This window comes from Telmatherina bonti (genome assembly GCF_933228915.1).
Source record: "Telmatherina bonti genome assembly, chromosome: 19".
NCBI lineage: Eukaryota > Metazoa > Chordata > Actinopteri > Atheriniformes > Telmatherinidae > Telmatherina > Telmatherina bonti.
This window is the reverse complement of record NC_136617.1, coordinates 29,681,083-29,708,338: the sequence shown is the minus strand read 5'-3', so window position 1 is coordinate 29,708,338 and position 27,256 is coordinate 29,681,083. Positions and strand designations below refer to the sequence as shown.

The 27,256-nt window shown below is 40.9% G+C and overlaps 1 protein-coding gene across 1 annotated transcript in view; it reads left to right on the top strand.

Moving 5' to 3' along the window:
• The window catches only part of LOC306769653 (hippocalcin-like protein 1), a 53,764-nt gene that overhangs the window by 21,741 nt on the left and 4,767 nt on the right, over positions 1 to 27,256 (top strand). Inside the window, exons 2-3 of the mRNA XM_079258340.1 lie at positions 20,927 to 21,095; positions 24,747 to 25,028. Coding sequence (XP_079114466.1) covers positions 21,000 to 21,095; positions 24,747 to 25,028 — 378 coding nt within the window. The 5' untranslated portion in view covers positions 20,927 to 20,999. The remainder of the gene's footprint in view (positions 1 to 20,926; positions 21,096 to 24,746; positions 25,029 to 27,256) is intronic.

Genomic DNA, 27,256 nt, shown 5'->3' with positions numbered 1-27,256 from the left:
AGTTCTTGAGTTGATCAGACTGCGTTGATAGAATCTTTTTTCTCTGTTCATAAAAAACTCTCGTTGTTAATGTCTACGTTTCAAGCTAAAGCGAGCAAATAGAGTCGTTTTTGCTTGTGGGAACGGGTCTACATACATCAGTATAAGGCCTTTAAATAGTCCGAGAATTCCTAGCAAAGCATCGATCTTCTAATTTTTCTGCAGACAACCTGGAGAAATTGATGCATTTGGGCTGCTATCAGTTTACTGTCACATAATCAAGACTTCTGCTCCTGCACCGAGGACACTTTTTCTTATCTATGTGATCCAGCTGGAAAGGAATTACTCCTCAATAGATTAATTTGTGAGTTCAGCATGTTCTCAGATAGAGGTCAGAGTTCCTGAACACAAAGTCTAGTGCTTTAGTTCTTTGGCTGCTCCTTCATTACATCTTTACTGGGAAGTCAAACCTGAGCACAGATTTTTATTTAATCCAAAGCAAGGGAATCCTAAAAGGCACGGTTGCTACGTTTACATGGGACTTTTAATTCCTATTTAAATTCGAATAAATTTAATTCTGCTTGAAACTGATTAAAAATGACCAAAAATGACCGTTTTATAAACAGTTACATCAGAAACACAAAGTCCTACAGAAAAACGACCACTATTGTGGTCCACTTAAATCCTAATGATAATTTCTTTTCAGAATTAAACTTAAGTTCGATATAAGTTGCTGGTTTATTCGCATTTTAATCCAAACTATTCAATTCCTCTGTCATGCAAACCCTAGTTTTGGTCGTTCTGAGCATGCTCGTTACCTTGTCCTGTCCCGATGACGCGCATTGTTTTACCTCCGGTGTTCGGTGGTCTATCTTTCTTCTTCTTCTCAGTTGCTGCAGAAAGTGAAGTAGTATGCTCGTGTTGAGCAGCAACTTCGAAGTTATAATAAAAATAGAGGCGAAACTGGTTCTTATTATGTAGTTTTTACAAGTTACGACTGAAAAGACGAGAAGGAGGGAGCAGACTTTGTTTATTTCCGGTACACGTCATACGTCACGTGCACCCTCTGTCCATTCAGAACCCTTGCCAACCCGCCGTTCTAAAGAGGAATTAAGTAAAGACGTGTTTCATGTAAACCTTCATTCGGAATTATTATTTTCATGTAAACTTGTAGGAGAATATGTTATTCTGAATTATTTAATTCCGAATTAATAATCCGAATTAAAAAGCATCATGTAACCGTACTCAGTTTGATTATTTGCTGTTTTTATCCCTTTTTGAGAAGCATATTTTGATTTAATTTGTTGTGTTTCATTAAATTTACTTTTTTTTGTCTAATCTATTCTAAAGTAAATGTATTTTCTTATTCTGACAGTACAAATGAAATGATCGTCTTCGTTGCTTCAGGCTTGAAAACATTTCTTACCTCTATAAAGTTGTTAACAACCGTCTGAAAAAATCTAGGAGTGGAGGAATAAAACCACAAAGTCTTTTGCTGTTCTCTTTGTTGCCTTTTGCATCTTTTTCAGCTGCTTTTCATCCAGCCGTTTCTGCGTTGCCTTCTTCTTGTTCTTTTTCTTCTTCTCTGTTTTTTATTCCTTTTGCTGGGGCGCGAGAGCTTTACAACTCATCACTCCCCCGTGTTTACTGGTGGCTTTGCTCTGTTTTCTGTATCAAGTGATAGATAACTGGGCCCCTTTAAGATGGACCAAATCAGATGTGTAATACAGAAAAATGGGCTAAAACTGTCTGTCAGCATAGCTGTTTTCTGCATCGTGCAAAAATGGGCTGTGATGACATCCAGTACAGTTACTTTCTAAGCTTTTAATTTGCGCTTTATTGCTATTTCTATCTGTTGTTGCTTTGTTATGAAAGTGGTTATTATTTGACTTCTTGGCGTGAGCTAGCTTTTAGCTAGGTTTTAGCTAGTATTTTGGTAGTTCAAGCTTTTTGAAGTGTAACACAGCCCTTAGTCTTGCATGTGCAAAAAAACTACCATGTTGAATTTCATTAAATTTTATAGAGCAGAGTCTTTTTTCTCTTTTCCCTTTAAGTTTTCTCTTCCACATTCTAGTTCAGTAGGGACCCAGCGCTTGGTTGTTTTTTAAGCAGGGGCTTCTAGCAGGTACATTTATATATGACATCTGATTCAGGTGTCCTCTAGGTTCCATAATCTTAGTTTCTTACATTGTTAAATTTTTAAACAAGCCATCCATCCATTTTCTTAACCACTTAGTCCTATTTAGGTTTGCGAGAAGCCAGAGCCTATCCTAGCAATCATTAGGTGAGAAGCGAGGTACATCCTGGACAGGTCACTGGTCCATCAGAGGACTTCACAGAGAGTCAAACAACCATTCATGCTCACAATCACTCCATGTAAAGTAACCAGTTAATCTAGCATGCATGTCTTTGGACGGTGGGAGAAAGCTAGAGTACCCGAAGAGAACCCACGTACAGACAGAGAAAAGACGCTGTTCGAACCTTCCCAAACTGAGGCTCAAACCAGCGACCTTTTTGCTGAGAGGCAACAGTGCGAACCACGAGTGCAGCCTACTCCTAACATTCCTAAACATGTTTACGGCTAAAGGCCCATTTATGCTTGATGCCAAAGATGGGCATGCAGACAGGAGGACAAACCAGAGAAGATTAACAGGAAGAAGATGGCACGTAAACCACCAAAAACAAAAACAAGCACCCAAAGTAAAAGATGTAGAAGAAGAAATTTGAAGAGAACAACAAACATCAACAACTGTAGACATGGCAGGAGGCTGTGGTTGTTTGTCCGCAACTGCAGCGATCAGTTGGTGTCCAAACGCAGAAGTGAACGCTGAACTCACTACTGCCCACTAGTGGATGGACCGACTGAACCATGGCAACATAAAAGCCATTTTAAACAACCATCCCAATTTAAGTTAAGTAAGGTAGAATTAATGGGCATTCAGGTGGCGCAGCAAAGCATTTGTGTTGCAGCCTCCTGCGACATCTTAAACTCGACAGCGTTTGTAGTAACTTATCGTTTGGTCCACGTCTGACCTTTTAAAACTAAAGTATCTCCCAACAAAAGATACGTCTGATGCATCTTCGCTTTCTGAACATCCCCACCAACACAGTTGCTCTGTTCCATGCATGTCTGATGGTGCAGCAGTGAAGAAAGTTCCCCTTTCACACACACTCCCGCGGCACCACCTTCCCAGCATTTCTGGTATAACGCCGATAAAATAGTATGAACCATAATCCGCCCATCGCTTGGCATAAGTAACACTTCAGGGTGCCGTCTTAACCCTTAAAACTCTAAAGCTTGTTCCATCCTCCACGAGAAGGAACAACTGATTTCTTGTTCTTCAGGCTGCAAGAACAAGAAAAAACATCTTGTTATCAGGTCCATACATACTTCACGAGAAACACGTTTGCAGCGGGGAGGGGTCACTGCGGGGGGCAATGTCTGCTTTTATGTGCAATGAACCCGGTTGCTACCTCCACCAAGGAGGTTATGTTTTCCCCGGCATCTTTGTGTTCAAGATAACTCAAAAGGTTACGGAGGGATTTTTATAAAAATTTCAAGAGTTGTTGCAAATGTAAAAATGAAAAGCTAATTAAATTTTGGTGGTGATCCAGATGACCGTTTGGATCCAGGAATGTTTTAAAAGGATTCTTTAACATTGTGCTTGGCGGAGGTTTCCGCTCTCCGAGAGCTTTTCTAGTTTCATATTTAACGAGCAACTTTGTCCGCGGCAGGGTGGGTCGTGAACACGGCTGGGTCCGACTGTTTTAATGCCACATGTAAAAATGTTTGTACTTTCTCACCACCTCGATCAGCTGTTCTATCAAAACAATACATTTTACCGGCAACAGTAAAAACGTGGAAGCAGCAACTCCGCTTCATTTTCTGTGTTAACCACGCCCACCTCAAATGTCAGACCAATCACACGATACTTCTCGGAGCCCCGCAAGAAAAAAGTTCTGCCAGCCTGCTGTGTCAAGAACTGTTATCAAACACGTCCGCGAGAACAAAATGACGTCATTTTCTTCTCGGAGCCTCGAGAACAAGAAAAAACTTCTCGCTTCTCGTGGAGGATGTAACAAGCTTAAGCCATGTATTGCTATGTTTTTTGTCCGCCTGACCTCTCTGTCTGTTAATGCATGTATAATCTCAACCCTTTCACACACAGTCAAGTAATGCACATCTTGTTTTTTCAGGACAACCTGGGCAATCATAACATGTTTTGTAAAATGTTGCCACATGGATGGATCAATAGTTATATGAGTATTTAAAAACAAAAGAAAAAAAAAAGGAAATCGAATGTCACAGAATTTAATTTAAACAAAGATCAACAATGTGGAAGCTTTTTCATTTATTCGGGATTATAGAGTTCATGAATCATGAACGTAGCACGGTGGAATTCACATGCAAAGTTCCTGGAAATAACGCCGCTCTTAACGGCTGGATTGGAAACCTTCTGGAAAGGGTAAAATTATCCCATAGATCACCCAAAGAGCGTGCTTGTGATCGGAAATTTTCCCATTAAGTTTCGTTTAGATCCATTAAGTGTCGCTTTAGATCTGCACCGAACCAGATGAGTTCTGAGAGTTAAACTTAATGACGGGAAGAAACGTTCGGTGAGATGTGCATTTGCAAACAAATATAAAAAAGTAAATCCTTTATGTCTGAATTTGATTTGAATGATTTTTGCAATCATCCTAATTTCATCAGAGTTCAGCTGGAGTCCCAGATTTCACCAAACTGCTTCTATTTCTGTCTTATTTTCCCCCTGTCTTATCTTCTGTCCTGAAAATAAGTTCCACATAAGCCTTTTAAACCGTCGCCTCTCTACTTATGTGACCTTAAATCTTTCTCCATCAAATTCCTCACTTCTTCTCTTTCCACATTAGCCATTTTGAATTAAAAAGAGAAAGATGGTACAGTTCTAATAACCTGCGTGTGTGTGTGTGCGGACAGACGTACGTGACACCTTGTACGTGCGTGTGTATGTGTGTGTGCTTTTCCTCTTTGATAGCACGTTATTATCAGGATTTGCTCTGAAAACTCTTCAGCAGAGGGGCGCTCCACACTGAGGACCAGCCCTCGTTCTTATTTTTATCCACTCCATTAATGCCTTTTCTTTCACCAACTCCCCTTGTCTTCATCAATCCTTCTTCTTGTCTTCTTTCCATCCCTTTGCTTCTCTGTGTCTATTTTTTCTTGCTTTCTCTTTCAGGTGAATTTTTAGACTCAATAGTTTGATTCGTATCGATCAGCCAGCAGCGAGGGTCAGGTTGGAAATGAAGGGTCGACAGGAAAGTTACTCTTAAAGGTGTAATTTGTACAAAATAGAGAAGTAGATTGGGTTGAATGGATTCTGTTAAATAGCAGAGATACTGAGGGCACTTTCTGCTTTATGTTGTGGGATTACTACTGCAACAACACATCAACAGCAGGGTAAAACTTACGGGTTTTACCCTGCTGCTCGTGCTCCCTGTTCATGGTTGGGAAACCTGCGAGGTGAATTTTGCTTCACAGTGACAGGAATAGCTGACAGCGAAGGGTCAAAAAGTGACGTTGCTATGAATACATGCATGTTTCACTGAGGCTGAGGTGAAAGAGAAGTGGGGTTGTGTGTGAAATGCTTCAGAGCAGTGTCATCTCTGCAGCAGATTCAACTGAAAGCTTTATGACGTTTTATTTGTTTCACACTGTTTCACTTTATTTAGTCACATAATTAAATCTCATAATATACAACAAATGTATTTAATACAAACCTAATATTATATGGTGACTAAAAGGTACAGGCTGAAGCGTAATCTTTCAGTCTCAATAAATCAGAAAATCACCAAAAACTACTTTTCTTTTAAATGTATGAAACAGATTTAAAAGCAAAACACGTCTTTCTATGTAGTCCTCACACACAGCACACAGATTCATCATTTTCTTTGTTAAAAATCCTCTTTTTTTCTAACATACTGATTTTTTTATGTTTTCTTTAGCTGTAATTTATAATAATTGGAAATAAAATAAACATTTGAAATATATCTGCCTGTGTGTGATAAATCTATATTCAGCATAACAATATCTTTCACCTTTCTGGATTAATTTAGTGCAAAAAAATCTACTTTTTGCTGGTATTCCAGTTTATTAAAACGCCGCTGTATGAATATTACAGCTTTCATTGCTGAAGAAGGGAATTTTATTTATGTGGCACCTTTCAGGAACGGGGGCTTCTGGCAGGAAACCAGGATGAGGGATTCCGCCGGGATATGTTGGTCATCCTGGCACAAGTCATGCGTGATCCAGCTGCACAAAAGCAGGATAATGGAAAGTATGATATGATACGTTACCATGGAGATTTATTCTGTGGAGCTATCTTGCTCCAGACCAGGCTAAGTTCCCGGCTTTATTTAATCTCATCCCTTATTACAGTCAGCAGTCACCACAAATGGAAACCAATATTTATTCCACTGCTCACTGCACAGTCAGATACACCCAGTGTACTTCTTACTCACTCGGGGGGGTTCCTAATACTTTAACCGTACCTTTTCTCTTAGTTTTATAACCGTGACCGTGTTTCCCTTCTTATTTTATTTGGTTCATGGCTTCTTTACGCGCTTCCAGGAGGATGTCCTGTACATCACCTTCACCCCCTCATTGCCATGCTAGATCAGTGTTTCTGTAGAAGATCCCAAAGGTCTATTGGAGAAAGCTGAGTTGGTTTCACCTGGCGTGATGAATCCATGTCTGCTCATCGTTGCTCGCCCGTTGTTTTGGTCCAGTCATTTTTCCTGAATATCTGAGTCCTACTTTTGTGCAAAATGCCTCTGACTTCACAGCATTTTTCACAGCAATAAGAACTAAAAACATAAACACACAACAGGTAAAACAGGCTAAAACTTAAAAACTAAGTACATAAAACTCAATTCAGGAACCTTTTAGTGAAAAATAATCATTAAAATCATTAAAGAATAAAATAAATTAGTCTTAAGCTGCTTTTTTAATACTATCTACAGAGCTCACAGATGCTGAACTTAACAAAGTTTATTACTACAATTTAATAAACAGACCAATGTAAGGAATAAAAAGAAATACGTTTCGTCTTAAATTCATGCCTGTTGAATTTTCTAAACATGATTCTGGGAACTATCTGCATTGAAAGCATACTAACATCACTGTAAAGATGTCTGACAGTAAAAGTAATCAGATGAAAACGTCACATCTTTGCAGATCAGTATTTTTCTCATCAATATTTACAAAAAAAATACATTTTGGTTGTTTGAACATAGCAAATGTAAAAATTCCTCGTTTTCTTTCTCAGATGTGTCTAAAAAATTATTATCAGTGTTTCTTGTTCAATATTTTCGCTATTGGCTCATTGATCACTATATTGATATATTTATGTAGATTTTTATGTATTGTTATACCTTTTTGGTGACAATTATATTTTATGACAATTGTATTCCTCCAAACTTTAAGCCCTCATTAACCGATGACTGCAGAAAATGCCTCACAGTCAGTTGTTTTTCTGTCCATATGTGAGACAAGCAGAAAAATCTCACAATTCAGTAAGTTTTATATTTACAAACTACTCCATACTTAAAGCTAAATTAGTTCCCAAAATGATAAATATACAAAAGTAAAGTCAATTTAAAGATGAAGAGGAATAATTAAAAATGGTTTAAGATAATAAGGACTTATCATCCCTTAGGGCTGCAAAGGCAAATTTGCTGCAACATTTTTAGTGAAGGGATTAAAAAGAAAGCCAAATACAGCCAAAGATTATGCCACTTTCTCTAGTAGTAACATCTATATTCACAAAATGATTAATTCTTCTGTGATTATGCAGATCACTTGAGCAATTTCTTCCTCAACTTGAAATCTTCTGTTTAATAAAGTAGTTTCACCTTACAAAAGTAAAATGTGTCCAATAACGGCATCACAACTGTGTCACAAAAAGCCACAATTTTAAATTGAACAGACAATTAAAAGTGTTTTTTATTAAACATCTGATGTGTTTTATTGACAAGGTTTGTAAAGTCTTTTCAAAAGCATGTTTCTAGCTATTTATTGATTAAATAAGTTAATTATTTAAATTGCATTTAAACCAATAATTTACCAAATGTGCCTTATAAGGACTGTGCCCTAACCTAACCCATTTATCACTATAATAGTGTTATTCAGATGTGAGCTAAACCAGCGGATTATGCTAACTGTTCTCTTCAGCATCACAAGCATTTAAGTATTTTTAACTTCCTGGTTTTATTTTAATAACATCCGTATACTGTTTTGGGTGAGTTTTAACACTCATCTAAGTTGTTTCTCTAGAAAAGATGGTTGAAAAGACCGATTAACGTGTGATTTGCTACAAGGAGGCAAAGTTATCCACTAGCTAGTAAACAAGCTAACATGAGCTAGCATTTAGCTGCAGGAGCTGGTGAAAACTAAATTTACTCTGAAGATTTTTGCTGGATGGATGAGTAGAGTTTCAGCAGCAGTGAAAGGGAGGGTTGGGAAGAGTTCAACGTAAATACGAGAAGAAGCCCTGCAGCTGGCGAGGCAGATGTTGAGAGCAATGAACACAGTAACACTTTTACCCACATAACTGTCAGAAAAATAAAAAAAAAACTTCACTTAACTGATTAATAAAAAAAACCCCAAAACACTGTGTTCTTGCAAGATTTGACACATAGCATAAAGAAACACTCATTTCAGTCTATAAAAGGATTAAAAAATAATTTTTTTGAGGCACACAGTAGTTTGTACCATACGAGTTATGTTCTGGGACTGAGCTAGCATGCAGCTATGACATAATCTTTGTGCTCCAGTTGGTTGGGGTAGAGTGGGATGCGGTAATAATAGATTTAACAGATATTTAAAGGTGGACATAACAGGCGTAACAGTGGAAGTAGGAGCCGTGACCATATATGATTTTACAAGCGAACCAGGGAATGTAGAGGATGATCAGGAATTGGTCCAAACAGTGAGCCACAAAATCATTTACAAATCCCCCGTGAAACCAATGTAAGTGAGACAAGACGGCCGTTACGTCCCCGCTGTGTGACAGAGAGAAACAGCAAAAACAAGTAGCTGGTGAGAAATGACGGGAATTTCTAAGGTAGTTAAAGAGAAAAGGGAGAGAAAGGAGGAGAGAGGAGTAATATGGTTTAAAGGAATGAGCTGGCCTTTTTCTCAGGTGGCCTCTCAAATTGCTGTTCTTCGAGATGTAGCAACGGGAGACGGTTGGCTGAAAATATTCATATGGAGAAATAGGAGGAAAAAAAAAATCAATGGCGCCTGTCAGTATTTCTGATCTGTCCCTTTATTCACATGGCACCAGAGGCGTGCACTTTATTTTAGTGCTGCATATCTCCAGAGCCCCCTCCCATCAAGTTCTATCAGATCCACTCTCCATCCCTCTTTCCTCCCTAATGACTGAGCTGTTGGCAGGCAAAGGGAAGGCGGCATTTTCTCATCTTATGAGAGCATTAAGAGACCAGATTTCTAAAACATGAAATGGACTGAAGCTTCATTTACTCTGAAACTCTCCCTTCGTCCCGTCTTTTGTCCATCTCTGTCTCTTATTTATGTCTTTCTTTTCCTATGTTGGCCTGGTTTACCATATTGACGTGGCCTGTGACTGTGTTTTTTTTTTTTATTAGAAATGTGATATTAGCAGACCACTCTCATTCATTTTGTTTATAATGTCAGTAACACCCTGCTCACCATTAGTCAATACGCTTTCAATGTTATTCCATTTCAAGGGGCCACCCAGAGAAATGATTTCAGCCTGGTGTGGGAGGATTTTCACTCTTCAGCCTGTAAAACTTTCATCGAAACCTGCATCAATCCTCCTTTAGGAGCAGCTTACACAATTCAAGGAACTAAATTACTTTTCGTCTCCACTTCTGGGCTTTAAAGCTTCTTCCAAAGGATTCCTGGACAAAAAATGACTGAATAATAGAGCTGTGATGATATGCTTTCGTCCCGATTCGTTTAAATTCCAATTTTTTGGGTGCTGATTTGAGTTAAATTGCAATTCTCAGTTCGTCAATATTGCTGATTTTTGTAGACCAAAAACACACAAGAAAAAAAATGTACAAAACCTTTTTTTGTTTGTCGTTTTTATGAATTTCAATTAGGAAAAACAACAAAGTAGCCAGACCATCATTCTGCAGCTATAATGCCCAAGAAGACAAGTAAAAAGATTTAAAAAAAACAATAAAAAAAAAAAAAAAGACAAAAATTTGATAATGTATTATTTGTATTTATTTAGGGAAAAAAGAAAATCAAAATTTTTTTGTTAAAAAAATTTATATTAAACTTGTGAAGCAAAAAATCTAATTTCCAAACTTGGAACCCAGAGGTTTTATTTATGCATTTATGTATTTATTTATTTATCTATCCATTTGTTTATTTTATTTATTTATTTATTTAATTATTTATATATACTGTTATTTATTTATACTTTTATTATTTATTTTATTTAGTTATTTATTTATTCATAAATTTTTTGGGCTGGACTGACACGTGATCTCATTCCTTATTGATAAATAAAGTATATATGTGTGAATAAACTGATCTCAAACGAAAGTTATGTCAGAGTGGATTAATCTGAAACTATTTTTTTGCTACTTCTGCTGCTCACTGAGTTTTTGTTGCACAATGAAGACAGACAGACATGTTTGTAATCAGCAGAGATTTTGCTCTCGCATGACACATTGTTTCTGTGGTGAAAGTACCAGAAACACTAAAATAGACACAGTGCTGTTTTTGTGTAATATCACGTGCACACAGAGTAAACTTACTGGGCGATGAGCTTAACGTTAACGCAGATGAATTAACCTAAACGTGCAACCCGAAGGAGCTGCGAGATCTGAACTAGAATAGTTTTTTCCCTGAAGGTAAATGTCAGCATGGCTAGCTGCAGCATCTACAACAGCAAACATGCTCAGCTGATTGAGACTGAAGGCCCAGTGACTGAATAATTTACTTCAGCAACATTGTCTCTAGATATATTTTCCTCTTTTTTCTTAAAAACTGGGTAAAATGAAGCTGCACCATTTGCACCATTTTTCTTCAGTAGCACCGTCTCCTTCTCCTCCCCTTGGTCTTACATCATCCATCTATATGTCCTTACTTTGTCTCGCTGTTTTTGCTCCTCTCTGCAAGAATCATCAGTCCAAAGGTCGATGACCTGCTTATCAGCTCTGGAACACTGAAACAGATGTTCACGGACTGTGTGTGTGCGTGTCAACGAGTGACGAGGCAGAACAACAACAGCTAACAAACTGAGGGCACTCAGACGGGGAAGATGGATTAATGTTTCATGCTGCAGGATGGAGAGCCTGAAGAAAAAAGAAGCAGGGTTTTGTTTTTGTTTTTTTTGGGGGGGGGGGGATTAAATGAGATTAAAGCAACTGCACAAAAACAAACACTTTTACAATGATATGATGCTCAGCCTCAAAAACCTTCAACAGGTCACAGCTGGCTTCAGAGAGGTCTGTGGTTTCTAGCTGGCAGACTACAGGCGGTGGGCCTGTCACTTCACACTCGGTCAGTCTCTGAGCTTCTGTCTTTGGAGCTTCGTTGAGTCTCACGGAGAGATTTCATTGGAAAACTAAGAAAGAAGTCACGCGGCGTGATGGAAGCAGCCAGTGGTAAATTTTTTTAGGTCTACAGGTCAGGGACATAGCGGTACTGTATGTGTGTTGTCAAGAAGCATTTATTCAGTGAGAGTTGATCAGAAGTGACGTTTCCATTGTCTCTAAGTCTCTGTGAGGCCAACATTTGCAGTCAGAAGTCTTATTTGTGTTGACATACTGGTGCTTGTGGCACAAAAAAAAAACCTGAGGACATGAGCATCACCTAAAATATTTGGGCAGCCAACTGGTTGTCCATCAGCTAGCATGCTAGCCAGGTTGGCTCCGATAGCTCTGACAGTTTTATTATTTTCATAGGTTTTATGGAATACACTTAAGGTTTAATAGCATCCTGCTTGCTGTTTGGGTCATTCAGGAAGACACCATGCTGTCTAGAGTTTACAGTTATATCAGACTCCTGGTGCTTTTGCTCCTCAACCCCCCTGTATGTTTGGCTTTTTCTCTTTTTTAACAAGATGTCCGTATCTTGCTTGGGAACCAGGGAAATAAAAAGATTTTGTAGTTTTACAAACTGTACTGATTGACCTTGATGAACAGTATTTTTTTTTATTTTTTATGAATAAACAAGTCAGTCTTTCTCTCTGTGATATGATGCATCATCCTCATTGCTTCATTTAGACGGTAAGAATCATTATCTGATAAAAAAAAAAAAAACAACTTACTCTAAAACTAAAGTTCACACTAAGCTGCAGATTTAGACGTAGTTATGTCTAAGTTCCAAATATAAAAGTTGCAGTTTTGAGAAAGTTGAAAATAAAAATAATTTTTTTAAATGTATTTTTCATTTATTTAGTATGATTATTGTTTTTATTTTATTTTTTTTTTTTTTATTTATTTATGTTTTTTTTTTTTTCATCTATTTCGCTCTTATTCAGTGTTGGTTTAACTAATGAAGATGTTATACTGAAATAACAAGGACTTTTTTCTCAAGATAACTATCTTAGTTAATGTGTCATTTCTACATTATGGTGTCAAGTTTTGTACAAAACAGCAAATTTCTGTTTAAAAATAAAAATAAAATAAAATATAAAAATAACACACATATAACACACATGCAAACATAAAACTAGCTCAGTTGTGGTTCTTTTATGTGTGATTTATTAAAACTTGAAGCTATTGGTTCTTAACTCTATAATCCCGTATAAGTTTCGGTGACCTTTTGCATCATTTTATGGTTTAAATTAGTCTCAAAACCCATTTGTACACAGTCTTTTACTTGTGTTCTGCCTTCTGGAGGATGCGATAATATTTCAGCAATGCACTACAGTAATTTTAAATACAACACATGATGATAAACAGTAAATTTACAAAAAATATTCTATTTCTTTCTATTTTTATGTTTTGTTAAAAGGCCAAATAGACCAGAAAAAACAACTTTCTCCCATTTTCTGTAAAATCCAGTGTTTAAACGGTTAACGCAAAACAGAAATATGACTATATTCCAGGTCATTTTCACTACTTTCCATTGATCTGCCAGGATCTGAAAGTTTCACATGTAAACTTCCTGTAGGCATTTTGAAACACGCTTATGATTGAATTTCAAAGTTGCACCTGGAAACATACACATATAACTTTAATCACTCTTAAAATCTCCTTCTAAATATTTTGTTACATTGTTCTATTTACAATAATTAACTGCAGCACTGAATATTTTTTCCCCTGATGTGCTCTAAATAAATGTGGGGAAAAAAAACTGTATCAACAGGATGCAAGCTGGAGTTGCAGCTTTACCTGTGTAATTAAATAATTTGACCCTTTTAAACACTTTGCTTTGTTTGCTAACTTGCTCTATTTGTGTGGAATAACTTCAAACATTTTTAATTAACTGGTTAAGTAAACATCATATTTTAATTGACAGCTCTGTGTAACTGCAGTCAAATTAAACCTTCTTGAGCAATAATAATGCCTGTTAAATATGCTGAATATTGCCTGTATAATTTAGTCTTTTTCAGATCAATGCGAAAAAGCCAATAAAGCCAATATTTTTAGTGACTTTTGTCTGAAAAGGATTAAATAATAAAATGAAATGAAGCTGGATTCTTCATACTTCTATAGGCTGTGTTTAGCACTGTGGCCTCACAGCAAGAAGGTTGCCAGTTTGGGCCTCGGTTGGGGGGAGGTTCGTTCAGTGGTCTTTCTGTGTGATGTTTGCATGTTCTTCCCATGTATGCGTTGGTTTGCTCTGGGTACCCCAGCTTCCTCCCTCTAAACATGCATGCATGTTCCTCCAAAGACACGCATTTTAGGTTTATTGGTTACTCTAAATCTGGGGTGCCCAGCTACGGTGGCGGAGGGCCACAATCCTGCAGGTTTTCTGTGTATTCCTGTTCCAACAGAGCTGACTCAAACTAATCATTCATTGTGCAGAACTTCATTGGCTGTTGGGTTGATTTGATCATTATCCTTTTTCCTTTAAAATCAAAGCAGCGGTTTGGTGTGTTTTTTAGTCTAAAATGTTTATATCGGCGTTGTAGATGGAATAAATACTATTTCTCCTCTTTTACAATATGTTTGGCTGTACTGAATTTACCCTCGTTATTAATTAACACATACTGAACTTATTATTTATTCACATGTCAAACACACATGCAACTGTTCTGAGGTGAGCTCAGAGAGGACAGAAAAACCCTTGCAGCATGATGTTGATCATCACAAAGCCTCCCGATCCATATTATTATTGGGGGGTTTTAAGTGAAGGTGTCAGAAAAATTACTTTCAGACAACAGGCTTGGAACCATAGACTGTATACAAAGAGATGGACGGAGCCTCTGTGACGTCACCCATAGGTTTCTGAAGAGCTGAATTGAAGCTCGGTGGGTGGTTCCTACTGTCGCCATGTTGGCAGCGTCATGCGCGTCGTCTCACTCGGAAAATACAAATATTGGCAAAGAGGTGGAGCTGAGAGGGGAGCTGTGAGTGTCATGGCGGATGATTGACATCGAGCGAACTCCGAGGTTTCTGTAGCTAAAAGCTAACCAAGCTAACCCTGAGATAAAGGGAGCTAACCAGCTAACGGAGGTAAGCAGGCTAAAACTAAGTCACGTTGTTAACTGGCTAAAAACCACGGTTGTTCTACGTTCTTCTGACTTGAAGCCGGAGATTGGTACCTGTCAATCAAAAGGACACGCTCCTAAATATGCCGAACTTTGAGATTAAATTACTTTTAAACGGAGGAGTTTGAAAAAAATTCACTCCCCCCACAGTTGTCATGAAGGCAAACCTAACCTATAAACCGAAAATGGATTTTTGAACCAGGCTGTAAACATGTTTATTTCTGCTGTGAAGTTGGTCTTTTTAACATGGGATTCTATGGGTATTTGCTCTGTTTTTTGCAGCCCCTAGTGGATGAAGGGGGAACTGCAGTTTTATGCACTTCCGCATAGGCTTCACTTTTTACCGCCGGAGGTTGCCGCTTGGGACAGCCAAGCATTAATGTCTTTTGATGACATATATTTCTATTATCTAATCTGTTAGGCAAATCAAGTACATTTATTCACATAATGCATTTCATACACTAAGCAAACCAATGATGCTTCATGTTAAAGGCTTACAATGGAGTCAGGAGTCCGATGGATTTAGAAAACTCACCTAAAATGGTGGGCCACACTGATAGGAGTAATGACAGCAACGGTAATAATATATGTATTGGACTTAAAAGAAAAAGTTACAGTGGTCTCAAGAATATTACCGAGCATTTTCTTCATTGAGTACAGCATGAGAGGAGATACAAGTTACTGATGTTAAGTAAAGACTCAGCTCACTTCCAGTATCATCATACAGCAGGACTGCTGCTGATGATATCTTGGGATGGAAACGTAAAGCCTTGATCAACAAATTCTGTCAGACTTCAAAAGCCTTCATCAGATGTGATGGTTAGCATGCTATCAACTCTGAGACGAGCTCCTCGTCTGGATCCTCTTCATCTCTAAAATCCAACTTTTTCTGGTGACAAAGTAAACCAACCTCTCCCTGAGCCGTCACCTTATCGTGGTGGAGGGGTTTGTGCGTCCCGAAGATCCTAGCAGCTATGTTGTCGGGGGCTTTATGCCCCTGGTAGGGTCACCCATGGCAAACAGGTGTCTAGGGGAGGGACCAGACCAAGCACGGCTCATAGACCCCTATGACGATGACAAACCTGGGCATAAATGTTCCCTTGCCCGGACGAGGGTTACCGGGACCCCCCTCTGGAGCCAGGCCTGGAGGCGGGGTACGAGAGCGAGCGTCTGGTGGCCGGGCCTTCGCCCATGGGGCCCGGTCGGGCTCAGCCCGAAAGGGTTACATGGGCCCCACCTCCCGTGGGCTCACCATCTGCGGGAGGAGCCGTAGGGGTCGGCTGCAATGTGAGCTGGGCGGCAGCAAGGGGCGGGGACCCTGGCGGTCCGATCCCCGGCTGCAGAAGCTGGCTCTAGGGACGTGGAACGTCACCTCTCTGGTGGGGAAGGAGCCTGAGCTTGTGTGCGAGGTTGAGCGGTTCCGACTAGATATAGTTGGACTCACCTCGACGCATGGCTTGGGCTCTGGAACCAGTACCCTCGAGAGGGGCTGGACCTTCTTCCACTCTGGAGTTGCTCATGGTGAGAGGCGCCGAGCAGGTGTGGGCATTCTCATCAGCCCCCAGCTTGGTGCCTGCACGTTGGGGTTTACCCCGGTGGATGAAAGGGTAGTTTCCCTCCGCCTCCGGGTGGGGGGACGGGTCCTGACTGTTGTCTGTGCTTATGCGCCGAACAGCAGTTCAGAGTACCCACCCTTTCTGGGGTCCTTGGAGGGAGTGCTGGAGGGTGCTCCTTCTGGGGACTCCATTGTTCTGCTGGGGGACTTCAATGCTCACGTGGGCAATGACAGTGAGACCTGGAGGGGAGTGATTGGGAGGCATGGTCCCCCCCCTCTGAACCCAAATGGTGTTTTGTTATTGGACTTCTGTGCTCGTCATGGATTGTCTATAACGAACACCATGTTCCAGCATAAGAGTGTCCATATGTACACCTGGCATCAGGATTCCCTGGGCCACAGTTCAATGATCGACTTTGTAGTCGTATCGTCGGACCTGCTGCCACATGCCTTGGACACTCGGGTGAAGAGGGGGGCGGAGCTGTCAACTGATCACCACCTGGTGGTGAGTTGGCTCAGATGGTGGGGGAGGAAGCCAGTCAGAGCTGGCAGGCCCAAACGTGTTGTGAGGGTCTGCTGGGAACGTCTGGCTGAGTCCCCTGTCAGAGCGAGCTTCAACTCCCACCTTCAGCAGAGCTTCGAACATGTCCCGGGTGAGGCGGGGGACATTGAGTCCGAATGGGCTGTGTTCCGTGCCTCTATTGCTGAGGCGGCCAGCCGGAGCTGTGGCTGCAAGGTCGTTGGTGCCTGTCGTGGCGGTAATCCCAGGACTCGTTGGTGGACACCAGCAGTGAGGGATGCTGTCAAGCTGAAGAAGGAGTCCTATCGGGCCTTCTTGGCCTGTGGGACTCTGGAGGCAGCTGATGGGTACTGACGGGCTAAGCGGCATGCGGCTTCGGCCTAGGCAAAAACTCGGGCATGGGAGGAGTTCGGCGAGGCCATGGAGAAAGACTTCCGGACGGCTTCGAGGAGATTCTGGTCCACCATCCGGCGGCTCAGGGGGGGGAAGCAGTGCTCCATCAATACTGTGTACAGTGGAGATGGGGAGCTGCTGACCTCAACTCGGGACGTTGTGGGTCGGTGGAGGGAATACTTCGAAGACCTCCTCAATCCTACCAACACGGCTTCCCATGAGGGAGCAGAGCTGGTGGACTCAGGGGTGGACTCTCCTATCTCTGGGGCTGAAGTCGCTGAGGTGGTCAAAAAGCTCCTTGGCGGCAAGGCCCCGGGGGTGGATGAGATCCGCCCGGAGTTCCTTAAGGCTCTGGATGCTGTGGGGCTGTCCTGGCTGACACGCCTCTGCAGCATCGCGTGGACATCGGGGGCAGTACCGCTGGATTGGCAGACTGGGGTAGTGGTCCCCCTTTTTAAGACGGGGGACCGGAGGGTGTGTTCCAATTACAGGGGAATCACACTCCTCAGCCTCCCTGGTAAGGTCTATTCAGGGGTCCTGGAGAGGAGGGTCCGCCGGATAGTCGAATCCCGGATTGAGGAGGAGCAGTGTGGTTTTCGTCCTGGTCGCGGAACAGTGGACCAGCTCTATACCCTCTCTGGGGTCCTGGAGGGGGCATGGGAGTTTGCCCAACCAGTCTACATGTGCTTTGTGGACCTGGAGAAGGCATTCGACCGTGTCCCCCGGGGGCTCCTGTGGGGGGTACTCCGGGAGTATGGGGTACCGGACCCCCTTGTACGAGTTGTCCGGTCCCTGTACGACAGGTGTCAGAGCTTGGTCCGCATTGCCGGTAGTAAGTCGGATTCGTTTCCGGTGAGGGTTGGACTCCGCCAAGGCTGCCCTTTATCACCGATTCTGTTCATAACTTATATGGACAGAATTTCTAGGCGCAGCCGAGGGGTTGAGGGGATCCGACTTGGTGGCCTCAGGATTGGGTCCCTGCTTTTTGCGGATGATGTGGTCCTGTTGGCTTCGTCTGGTTGTGATCTCCAGCTCTCGCTTGAGCGATTCGCGGCCGAGTGTGAAGCGGCTGGGATGAGAATCAGCACCTCCAAATCTGAGACCATGGTCCTCAGCCGGAATAGGGTGGATTGCCCTCTCCGGGTCGGGAGTCAGGTCCTGCCTCAAGTGGAGGAGTTTAAATATCTCGGGGTCTTGTTCACGAGTGAGGGAAGGATGGAGCGTGAGATCGACAGACGGATCGGTGCGGCGTCTGCAGTAATGCGGACTCTGCGCCGGTCTGTCGTGGTGAAGAAGGAGCTGAGCCAGAAGGCGAAGCTCTCGATTTATCAGTGGATCTACGTTCCTACCCTCACCTATGGTCATGAGCTGTGGGTCGTGACCGAAAGAACGAGATCTCGTATACAGGCGGCTGAAATGAGTTTCCTCCGCAGGGTGGCCGGGCTCTCCCTTAGAGATAGGGTGAGGAGCTCGGTCATCCGGGAGGGGCTCAGAGTAGAGCCGCTGCTCCTTCGCATCGAGAGGAACCAATTGAGGTGGCTCGGGCATCTGGTCAGGATGCCTCCTGGACGCCTCCCTGGTGAGGTGTTCCAGGCCCGTCCCTCTGGGAGGAGACCCCGGGGAAGACCCAGGACACGCTGGAGGGATTACATCTCTCGGCTGGCCTGGGAACGCCTCGGGATCCCCCCCGCAGAGTTGGCAAATGTGGCTGGGGAGAGGGAAGTCTGGGCTTCCCTGCTTAGGCTGCTGCCCCCGCGACCCGACCCCGGATAAGCGGCAGAAGATGGATGGATGGATGGCAAAGTAAACCAATACTGATTTGTAAACCTTCAAACCATTTTCCCAAGTTCACCAAGCTTTTCCTATTTGTTTGTTGTTAGCAAACAGTTAGTTTACCAAGCTGTTAGCAACTTTTTCTAGTGACAAAGTTAACCACTACAGATTTGTAAACCTTCTAACAATAGTTCTGGTAGACTCACAATTTTCCCAACTTCATCAAGCATTTCCTAGTTGTTTGTTGTTAGAAAAACAGCTAACAGCAAGCTGTTAGCAAACAGCTAGTTTACCAAGCTGTTAGCAAACAGCTAGTTTACCAAGCTGTTAGCAAACAGCTTGGTAAACCAGCACAACTATGGAGAGACTTTGCATAAGTATTTAATTTTCTTACCATTAAATGATTATTCAAAAACATATCCTTTTATAAATATAATCCAGTTTTGTTTTGTCCAATTTATTATAGTTCTCTGAAATCTTGCTAGTTCATAAAAAGTAGTCTAGCTAAAGAAACCAACAAAAAGCTAACATTTTATCCTGCCTCTAGATGGAAGTCCAAGAAATCTTACCACGCATGCAGAGGCAGTTTGAATATAAGCAGCTCTTCTCTGCCAAGTGGCAAATGGCCAGTAATCCTCCGCCTGCAAGTTTTTCACCAGTCCCTAAACAGAAAAGAAGAAATCATAGCTGACATCTACAGTTCTCCTCGCAGTAGCCTGGAAATTGGCTACAAGCATTGCTGTCAGTGCACCAGCATTTACTCTAATGCCTCGGGGACGTGAGATTTAATATGAATCTAATTTTATTAGCTGAGCGAAGAGGCGGAAGGGTAATGTGGGTTTTGTTTTTCTGTTCATGAAGCTTGCCGGGCAGCAATAAACACCTGTAACACCCATGCTTTGCACCTCATATGCATCACAAATACTCTGACTCTTTCCTCAAGTTCATACAAAAAAAACCCCTGCCTGTTCTTACATTTGCGCGCCCTTTTATGCAAAGTTGTGGAATTACCCCTGAGGGGAGACTGGAGGTCAGAGATCCTCGTTGGCTCACCAATCCTGTAATTAGAATGACCATATGCACAAACACACACTCAAACACACATGCACACAGAAGCCAAGGCTTTGATGGTTATACACCCACTAATTAGCTGTGTACAGCAAAGTTGCAAGTTAACAAGTGCCGATTTTTTACACTTTCTTTTATCCAAGACTATTTGAACTGTGCAAACCCTTTAACAATGCCTTTTTGGAAACTGTAATTCATTATTAATAATCAAAACCATGAAAACCTGTCCTGAATTTTCAGTTCTTCTGCTTTGAGTTTGTTTTAAATTTCTATAACTAAGTTTTTTTTTTTTTTTTTTTTAATGACAGTAAATGCATAAATTTAATATGCTAAACAAGTAAATATGACTGTAGAGATTAAAAAAACAAAGTATTCTGTTTCATTGCAAGGGCTTCGTTACATAATCGAATCAACTGAAATCGCATTTTGTCCGACAGGTTAGAGCCGAGATGAAGATTAAGGGACGGGAACACACCAACAATCACACCAGACAGCTGATTTAACACACAAACACACAGCTGGCCAGATAAACCCCATCCAAATGTGATCAACAGGCTTGCGCTTGACGTCACCATGGTGCGTTCAGGATTATGTTTTGTGCCTGTGATGCGGCTCTTCAGGACTTGCTGACTTGCATAATATCTTGTGTCATGAGGATTGGGACATGGTCCTGTGACAAGGCTCGGGTTGAGTTGGTTTTTTTTTTGTTGTTGTTGTTTTTACAGCAGATAGCCACTGTACTTAAATATCAGTGTCACTTTGAGTTTTTAATGCCTAAAAATAAAGCCTTTCAGTTTTAACTCTTCCACCTTAAACCCTCCTTTCTGTTTTATCACAATTTCTGTCTGTTGCTGAACACCTTCAGTAACCAACACCATCAGTCTCCTCCCCTCTGCTTGCTTGTCGCTGACCTCCTGTATCCTTTTCTCTGACTGACAGGTGTGAACAGAAGCCTGGCTAGTGCTACAGACACCTTTGTTGTCTAGGAAACCAAAAAACCTGTCCCGTTGCCATGGGGAAACAGAACAGCAAACTGCGGCCAGAGATGCTGCAGGACCTCCGAGAGAATACCGAGTTCTCCGACCACGAGTTGCAGGAGTGGTACAAGGTAACATGCTGCACACGATGAATACAAACGGCTGGGAAATAGTCGATTAAATCATAGTAACCTTGTGGTTTTATTCACAGGGTTGAAATACACTGTTAGTTGAGACTCTGTGTGTTAACCTGAAGCAGAAGCATTTTATCACAGCAATAAACTACTTATTGAGCTCAATGTTTGCAATTTTTAATCTGCAAAAAAGAGGAATTATTTTGAACATTAGTAGACAAATATGAGATAAAACTTTAAATGAAACAGGATTTTACTGGTTTGGTGTTAAAATATAAGTACTACTATAAATATAACAAGAACTACAATGAACTAAAAGCACTCAGAGAGCGCAGACATTTTCATTTCTCTTCTGCCTTTAATTGTATAAATTATTTTCAAGTTCAAAATCAGAATCAGAAAGGTTTTTATTGCTAGGCATATTAAAGAGTATTGACAGTACAAAGAATTTGTAAAATGGCAAAATTGTACCTGTCAGCTCATCGTAAAGAATCCGGTTGGCGATACGGATCACCCCAAAAATATAATAAATTTTTCCCTATTCTATTTTGGCGATTTCCTGAAAAAATTAATTAAAATCTGCCAATCAAAACATTGCTAACAGACAGACTGACAGGCTGCCACTGAATACATGATCCCTGCCTTGGAGAAGGTAATAATGCTATAATATGACAATGCACACAGGCATAAGGAGAGAGGACTTGAACTTGTGTACTCTACATACACGGAGGCTTTGGCCTTTATGTTGTTTTTGTGTTTATTTGTTGATATGTTTTGTATTTTTGTGAATTTCCTGATGTTTTACCTTTTTCTAACTTTATTAGGAGGTTTGCTATACAAGTAATAAATTATTATTATTATTATTATTATTATTATTATTATTATTGCTATTATTATTGTTATTATTGTAGGTTTCATCAAGAAGCCTTTCCATTTTTGTACTTTTCTGATTTTGTTTGTCATTTCATTTTAGCTTTTGTTTATGTTTCTATTCATGAAAGTCATCTCAAATACTTTTAGTCTAAGTCTAATTCATTGTAGTCCAATTATAACAAGTCCATTATATTATCAATATCCAATAATTAGCTAGCTAAGCAAATAAAAGGATTGCACTGAATGGTTTTTTGATTCAGTCCCTTATCTTGAGCATGGATGGGACAGCAGGCGACAGTGGAGAGAAAAACAGGAAGGGAAAACGTCTATTTGAACCAGACTCAGGGAATGGCAGCCATCTGCCTCGGCCTTGACCGAGGAGAGGAAAGCGGTGTCAACAAGCACCATAACTTTAAGCCAGGGTACCTGCTGAGTAAGGAAAAGAGAGGGACAAATTAATGACAATACTATTGTCATTAATTGTGAAAAAGTAGAAGAAAAAGTAGAGATAAATGTGTGCAGTGAATCATGGGATGTTCCACAGAGGACGGTTGGAGTTCCAGCTATAAGTATAATGTGCATAAAATTGCAAAGCGTTTAAATATAGCATAATCTACACTCACTATTATCAAACAATTCAGAAAATCAGTATTGGACGTCTTTAGCCATTAAAACGATTCGGCGTGATGCTGTCATGGATTTCACTGCATCGGCTGAAGAACGCTCCCAGAAAATCACAGCTCGCTCTGCCATCTCCAAGAGCAGGTTAATAAACAAGCTGAATGCGAGCGCGATCGGCAAACTCCTCTGGGTCCAAGCTAATTTAAAATGAAGTGAGGCAAAGTGGAAAATTGCTATTTGGAACTAGGTGGATGAAAATCATTCATTCCTCTAAATCACGGACTAGAAAAGACATGGCCCATCTGTCTTCTTATAATGGTTCAGTTTAATATTTAATATTATGGTGTAGAAAGAGCACTTAACTAGCCACTGGAACGTCTGAAAAAGCATCATCAGGGCTGAAAGATTGAGGTTTTAGAGTGACCTACGCTTCCATCCAGATAACATGTCTTTCAGAGAGGACTTTGTAGGGCAATGCCATCTCTTGTGATAGCATTGCAGCTGTTGTATGTGTACTAGTAAAGTGGGCTTACTTGCAAATTTTAGTAAAAATACAAGAAATTCAGACCCAGCAAATCGTCCCCTTAGTTGCCACATGTTTATGGACTGTTAATAAATGAAGAAGGGATGGTGCAGAGTGGGAAACATAGTCTTGTTGCTAAAAGTGAGTTTACATTTCTCATGAAATGGCGAAATGTTTCATTGTGGTTTGTTTTGTTTTTTTCCATTGTGAATAGAAGATCTCTTTAAGAGATTACCAAACCGTTGCATTCACTTTGTATTCACATTTCATAACTGAGGATTATGTCTTATGCTATAAGGTCAAATTATTACCTGCCTTACCTATTGTTAAAGGAAAAAAGTCAAATTTTATGGACTGTATTATCTTTACACTTAGATCGACTAAACAACAACGATCAACTTTCCAAAGAGGAACCAACACCCTGGCTTGTAATGTGTCATTTAGTGTATTTATGGTTTAAATGGTATGAAGTGTACTAAACTGAGTGTGTCAGTGTGTCCTTGCTTTTCCCCGGTGATACGTCCTCCATCGTGATGTTGCGGCATTGAGTGGTTTGTCTCTGTCAGCGGCGGAGCAGCATCCACACCCAGTCCGTTGGCCGTTATCCGATTAGACCTTGGCATGATGAAGCACCACAGTGACCCGACTGCATTAATTATCCCTTCTTGTGCACACAGTTAGCTTCCTCTATTGTTCCCGTCAGAAACTCTTTGCCTTTGGGATTATAGTCAGATGTTGTACACGGTCCGTACATAAAGGATATTAAAGTTAAAGACATCTCATTGGGAGATTTTCTGCACACAAACACACATAACAAAAAGGACAATAAAGGAGTGGAAGTGTATGTTTGCCTACCCCAACGCTGTGTAGGCTTCTGCATGAGGTTTAATCATTGTAATCCTCTCCGGTGTGTACGTAATAGCTGAATGGCTCTGTGGATTAGAATAGTATAGCGCTCATCCTCCATGACCCATGACCCCAAGTCTCCTCACAGTGACTGTCCCCAGATTAACAGCCGAAGATGCTACATATATTCCACGGGATGTTGAGGAACTTAAGGTCTCTGTGAATTTATCCACTCATCTCTTTTTTCTTTTTTTTGAGGCAGGTGGGGGATTTATTGCCTATAAATCTCAGCTTCGAGTCAGGAAGCCTGGCTAAACACTGCGATGCTCTCTCAAAGCCCAGAAAATGTCACAGACACGGGCAATAAAAAAGTTTTATGAAGAGCACAGTGGAGCAAACTCTCATCCCTCACTTGTACGAATATCTTCTATGATGTTCAAAACGCAGCTTCAGCCCTCGCCGTGAGACAATGGCCGTGTCACCTCGCTGACTCTGTCTTCAACGTCTGGAAAAAGGGGGTCGCTTCTGCTAACAAAGAAGGAGACTGACATGACTTTTACCTTCCTTTGCCTCCAGGGTACAAAGCCCTTGCAGTAAAGCCATACACCTTCCGCCTTCTGCTATGCTTCCTTCTGCAGGGAAACACAAAATACCTCTTACACAAAATCTGACCCATGATTATTCATATAACTTTCTTTTTTGTTGGGGGGGAAGGGGGTCAGTTCAAGAAGCGAATGCTTATGCAAAGCTGTTAATTCCTTCACATGGTCCTTTCTTCCTCTTAGGGTTTCTTGAAGGACTGCCCCAGTGGGACTTTGAACGTGGAGGAGTTCAAAAAGATTTACGCCAACTTCTTTCCCTACGGTGACGCATCCAAGTTCGCCGAGCACGTTTTCCGTACTTTCGACACCAACGGTGACGGAACGATAGACTTCCGGGAGTTCATCATCGCCTTGAGCGTGACATCGCGGGGAAAGCTGGAGCAGAAGCTGAAATGGGCCTTCAGTATGTACGACCTGGACGGAAACGGATACATCAGCCGTGAGGAGATGCTGGAGATCGTGCAGGTGAGCAATCGGAGCTGGATAGTAAGCTTTGCTCTGAAACTGTGCTGAACATCGGGATTCGTCGTAGGAACGGCTCTTTATCTGGTCTCAGCTGGTAGCAGTGTGTTTGGAAATATTTCGAGCTTATGAAACGGTCAAAATCAAAACAGTAAATGGATAATTATTCTGACTTATTGGAATTTATTTCCAACTGAAATTTACTTATCTAGGTCGATATTGTACATTTATTAACACTTATAGCAATACTTGTATTTATGATTTTTCTTCTTCTCCAAAGATCCCTTTCATTTAAGTTTAAATGTCAGTAGCTGTGTTGATCATCTGTAGCATTTAGGCACTTATAAAGCTTGCCTTTCTCATTTACATGCTTTACTTTTTTTAAACATATATTGGCGCATATTGGCGAGTACAATTAGCCTCATTTAGTCTGTCATAGCAACCAGCGGGCAAGAAGTAAATCATACCCAGAATAGGTTTCTTTCCAGTCTCAAATACAAACAAAACAAACCACCATGGGCACTTACTCCATGGGTAAATTGGGAATTGCCAGTTAACCGATCATGCATGTTTTTTTAAAAAAGAAAAAAAGCGACAGTGCTAACCACCACACTATAATGTATCTTGCCGTGAAATATGTTAAAATAAGGAAGGAAATGAAGCACTTTCATGTCTATTTAAGTTGAGTTTTTTTCTAATACAGCAAACACTTAAGATTCCAGGAGTGATAGATAAAGTTGTTGTCTGACTTATAGACCAAAACAACCAACAAAGATTAAGCTAATGGTGGTTTGTTGCCATGTTGAGCAGTGTATTTACAGCTGTACACATTTTCAAAATGCTGTTTGATTCACTTTTCTTTCTACCATCAAGACGGTTCCTGTCCCATGGGGACATGGGGTACTCTAATATGGGTTTTTTTCTTTATTACTAACGAGTGAAAGTCCAGGACAGGAACTTCTGCAGAGTGCAAAGCCCAGTTTGAGTCCAGCTGAACTTGTTCATACATGTAATTTTACATCCAACCACACTGAGCGAAGCAACATCCTGGCTAGAGGCTTGCGGGCATTAAAACATCCAAAATGAGGAAGGTTGTTTCTACAGCTGCCGAGATTAGTTGATTCATCATGATGGTGTCAACTAATAAAACAATTGATGACTAATTTAATTATTGACGTAATCCTTTTTTTTTTTTTTTTTCTCAAAAACACCGTCGTACCTCCCACTGCCTTGTCTGGTCTTCGGTCGTTGACGCACATACACTGTTATGGCATCGGTGTCAGCCGTGACGTCACCGGAAAAGTTACACCCAAACAGCTGTATCATGGCGAGACACCAATGAAGCTCAAGAGTTTGGGATCATCTTATAAAAATGCATGTGCAATGCTGAATAAGCAAGGTAGAATTCACTTTCCATGGCGGTACAACGGTACATTATCGTATATTATCTCTGCAAACATTAACCTTGATTAAATCATACTGAACAAAATGAGACAAGTTTTACTAGAAACTAATCAGCGAGGTTTCCAAAATTGCCGTTTTGGCACAATACCCCGTTGAGGGACGTCTCATTTAAAAGCTTAATAAAGTATTATAGAATTCAGGCTTTAGAGGTCTTAGTCCAACCTTGATTTTAAGCTCAGTCAAGAAAAAACTTTTAGTCAGACTGCCAAGCTTGTATTTACAGGGTGGTCCTCGGGTTACTTGACTCATGTTGTTTCTACTTTACGACGCTTAAATTTACATTTTACATTTATTAAATAAATGTAAGTAAAAAATAGAGCAAGTTTCAAAGTTACGAGGGTCACGTGACACGGAGGCTGAGACGATGCCTTTACTGTTTTTCTATTAATATGATGTTTAATACGTGTATTTAGAAAGTTATTTAATGATCAAAGGGGCAATAAGGACTATTTAAGGATAAAAATTTGACCTGTGCAAAATTTCGGGTTACGTTGTGGCGGTAGGAACGGAACGGGTTCGTAAACTGAGAATCACCTACATTTTCTAAGTGTGGCTTTAGTAGGACTGACTCTGTTTTACTTTATTTATTGTTTCATTTTTGGTTTTGTCCTTTTTTTCTTTGACAACTAATTTGAGTACATTTTCACCCGTCGACACTTTGCTGTCACGTTGCCTACATCATCTATCAGAAAAGCAATGTAGCCGTTACCTTGTCTGGTAAAAATCAGGTGTAAAGTTTCAGCTCCTCCAGTGAGACCAGATTTAAT